This window comes from Anarrhichthys ocellatus, unplaced genomic scaffold (assembly GCF_004355925.1).
Source record: "Anarrhichthys ocellatus isolate YVR2014 unplaced genomic scaffold, GSC_Weel_1.0 scaffold7, whole genome shotgun sequence".
NCBI classification, from domain to species: domain Eukaryota; kingdom Metazoa; phylum Chordata; class Actinopteri; order Perciformes; family Anarhichadidae; genus Anarrhichthys; species Anarrhichthys ocellatus.
The window spans coordinates 6,509,938-6,511,844 of NW_022280037.1; the positions used below are offsets into that span (position 1 = coordinate 6,509,938).

A 1,907-nucleotide genomic window follows, 5' to 3' on the forward strand; every position below is an offset into this window, starting at 1 on the left:
ACACACACACACACACACACACACACACACACACACACACACACACAATCATCACAGAAGCTCTCTTTCCTCTTTCTAAAACTGGATGTTAAGCAAAAGTAGGCTCCATGACAACCTGTGTTCTGTTGTTCACCGTTGTCCTCCTCATTGTTCCCTTGTCTTTTTTTCCTCAGGCCTCCAGCAGCACAAGAAAGGCAAGGAGCTGTACTGGTTCTAACGAGCCCTTCGGTCACATTGACCAGCCATTACCAGATCCAATTAGTCCCTGGACCTGCTCCGCTATTGAAGCAACGTGTCCCTTTATCCCCCCCCCCACACACACTCCATCCCCATCTATCCACCCCCTTCTCTCTGCTCCTGGCCTCCCCTGCCAGTATACAGCCTTGGTCCAGGTCGACGTGTGTGCACCATGGAGATAAAGCAGGGAGAGGGAGAGAGAGACAGAGGGAGAGAGAGACAAGAGTGTCGCTGTCTATTATCTGTGTGGGTTGCTCTCTCTCTTTCCCATCTCTCTTCCACTCTCTCTCCCCACGCTGCCGGTGCAGCACAGACCTTGGCGAGGTGTGAGCCACAGTGACCTGTTTGGACTGAGAAAGACAGGATCACAACAGACCTTAGCAGAGGACAGAGAGATAGAGGGATGAATGGAGGGACAGTCGATGAATACGGGCAAGCAGGGATTCCCTCCAACGTCCCTGGTTATCTCTGTCTCATGCTCTTTGTTGGTACAGTGGTTGTCATCATCCACTTATCTGCATTTCACAAATGCAGCATGCAGCGATAAACAGGAGCAGCAATTATGGTGGTTTATGCTTTGTGACTATCATCATGACGGCTTTTTTGGTTGTTATTATTTAATTTTGCTCTCGGAAATAAAGTGTTTCTATTTATTGGTGTTTATGTGCATTTCTAAAATGTTTGGTTAGGCCAGTGATCTGAAATTATTGTGATTTAGTTGATTGTGTTTTCTAAACGGAGAGGCGATGGAGATGACCATACCATGTTTTTTTTGGTGGACTTTCTCATCCATCTATGAAGCAATCTTTTGTGGAGAATAAAGGTCATTTTTAAAAAAAACACAATTTCAACCAGTATTTGTTTGCTCTGAACAGACTCAAATCTTGTGTTCTTTCAATTTGATGATGATGATGATGTTCCGTTTTAGTTCTTTATTTCTCTGTCATTCTTAGATGTTCTAAATTTGGACTTTCTGAACACTTCTCGGTTGTTCTTGTGTCAAAGAAGATTGTGATGTCAATAAATATTTTTATGGTAAAATGACACATCTACCTTGCATGACATTATAAGAAATAATATCTGAGCCACTACTAATTTAAAGGACGTTGTAAGTGTTGCTGGACAGACAGAAATAAATACGTCTAAAGTATAAATACTAACATTTAATCTTTAAGAAATGTGTCTCAGTATTATTGGGTAGAAGACACTTGGTGGTCAATGAAGGCTTTTAGATAAGTTTCTGATTTTACACACTGATATATAGAGTGCGTTGATATTTCAGTAGCTGTGTGAATCCTCGAGACAGTAGCACAGCCAGATGTGATCAAGGTTGCGCTATGCGACTTGCTTTATTTAAAAGGCCTTCCATTTGAATTCCTGCTTGCATTCACAGTTTGTCACCTATAAAGTGGGAACGAGTGGTGAATGCCAGCAATGTGTAACCAGAGATGAAGCCTGCCATTCCAACTATGCACCAAATGTTGCTGTGTTATTGATCCGATAATCAGATTATGTGCAAAGGTATGCCAGTCTGGGCCACTGTCACAATTTAACGGCTGTTATGTGTGACCCCACCCACTAGAGAGCAGCCAACTATGTGATTGGCTCTAAGCTGAGGATACATGTAGAGTAATGAAATTAGAAGAGTTTACGGGCATAGCGTTCCTCTC

The 1,907-nt window shown here is 42.7% G+C and overlaps 1 protein-coding gene across 1 annotated transcript in view; it reads left to right on the forward strand.

Annotated features, from left to right (window-relative positions):
- Positions 1 to 1,431, forward strand: part of vgll2b (vestigial-like family member 2b) — a 5,433-nt gene extending 4,002 nt beyond the window's left edge. The window contains exon 4 of the mRNA XM_031847743.1: positions 174 to 1,431. Coding sequence (XP_031703603.1) covers positions 174 to 217 — 44 coding nt within the window. The 3' untranslated portion in view covers positions 218 to 1,431. The remainder of the gene's footprint in view (positions 1 to 173) is intronic.
- Positions 1,432 to 1,907: the final 476 nt, after the last annotated feature.